Below are 1,088 nucleotides of genomic sequence, written 5' to 3' on the forward strand. Positions count from 1 at the left end.
GAGCTAGGCTATCCGAGGAGCAGAGCACAGTTGAATCAGAAAAAGGAACTAGCCTTAAAGGGAGCTCAAGAAATTCGGAAATTAATTCACACTAACATAGGGAGGGAGGGGCGAGGCGCGGCCAACATCCCGACCGGCGAGATATGGGGAGATATGGGGAGATATGGCGAGGTGCGGCCAGCCTCCCGACCGGCGAGCCGGCGCGGTGAACTGGCTCGGGTCTCGGGGGAGAGCTCGGGCAATCTCGGGGAGATCTCGGGCAATCTCGGGGGGATCTCGACCGCGGAGCCGGCGAAGCCCATCCCGAGCTCGGGCAATCTCGGGGAGATCTCGGGCAATCTCGGGGGGATCTCGACCGCGGAGCCGGCGATCTCGGGCAATCTCGGGGAGATCTCGGGCAATCTCGGGGGGATCTCGACCGCGGAGCCGGCGAAGCCCATCCCGAGCTCGGGCAATCTCGGCGAGATCTCGGGCAATCTCGGCGAGATCTCGACCGCGGAGCCGGCGATCTCGGGCAATCTCGGGGAGATCTCGACCGCGGAGCCGGCGAAGCCCATCCCGCCGGTGGCGAAGGCGGCGGCGAGGTAGGCCGTGGCGTCGAGGCGGAGCTGGCCGAGGAAGTAGAAGCAGGGCGTGTAGAAGAGCGCCTTGAGCGCCGCGGTGAGCCCGAGCTTGACCAGCCAGGCGAGGTGCCTGAGTGAGGAGGAAGGAGTGGTGGCTCAGAGTGGGCTGCGCCGGTCCGCCGCGTGGCGAGCAAGGCGGCGTGCCAGGCGAGGACAGAGTAGGCGCGCGCTCCTGCGAGGGGAGACGTGGCGAGATGGGGGGAGGTGTGGCGAGATGTGGCGAGATGTGGGGAGACGTGGCGAGATGTGGCGAGATGTGGCGAGATGTGGGGAGATGTGGGGAGATGTGGGGAGATGTGGGGAGGTGTGGGGAGGTGTGGGGAGATGCGGGGAGATGTGGCGAGATGTAGGGAGATGTGGGGAGGTGTGGGGAGGTGTGGGGAGATGTGGGGAGATGTGTGGGGAGATGTGGGGAGATGCGGGGAGATGAGGGGGAGATGCATCGCAGAGGAGGCGTTCGCTCCG

The 1,088-nt window shown here is 66.0% G+C and overlaps 1 protein-coding gene across 1 annotated transcript; it reads right to left on the reverse strand.

Annotated features, from left to right (window-relative positions):
* Positions 1-281: 281 nt before the first annotated feature.
* EMIHUDRAFT_125562 (hypothetical protein) lies at positions 282-693 on the reverse strand (the record flags this gene model as incomplete). Its single annotated transcript, XM_005792637.1, has 1 exon — positions 282-693. A coding segment is annotated over one exon (412 nt), but the record flags the coding sequence as incomplete, so codon positions are not given.
* Between the last annotated feature and the right edge of the window lie 395 nt (positions 694-1,088).

This window comes from Emiliania huxleyi (assembly GCF_000372725.1).
Source record: "Emiliania huxleyi CCMP1516 unplaced genomic scaffold EMIHUscaffold_10588, whole genome shotgun sequence".
Lineage (NCBI taxonomy): Eukaryota > Haptophyta > Isochrysidales > Noelaerhabdaceae > Emiliania > Emiliania huxleyi.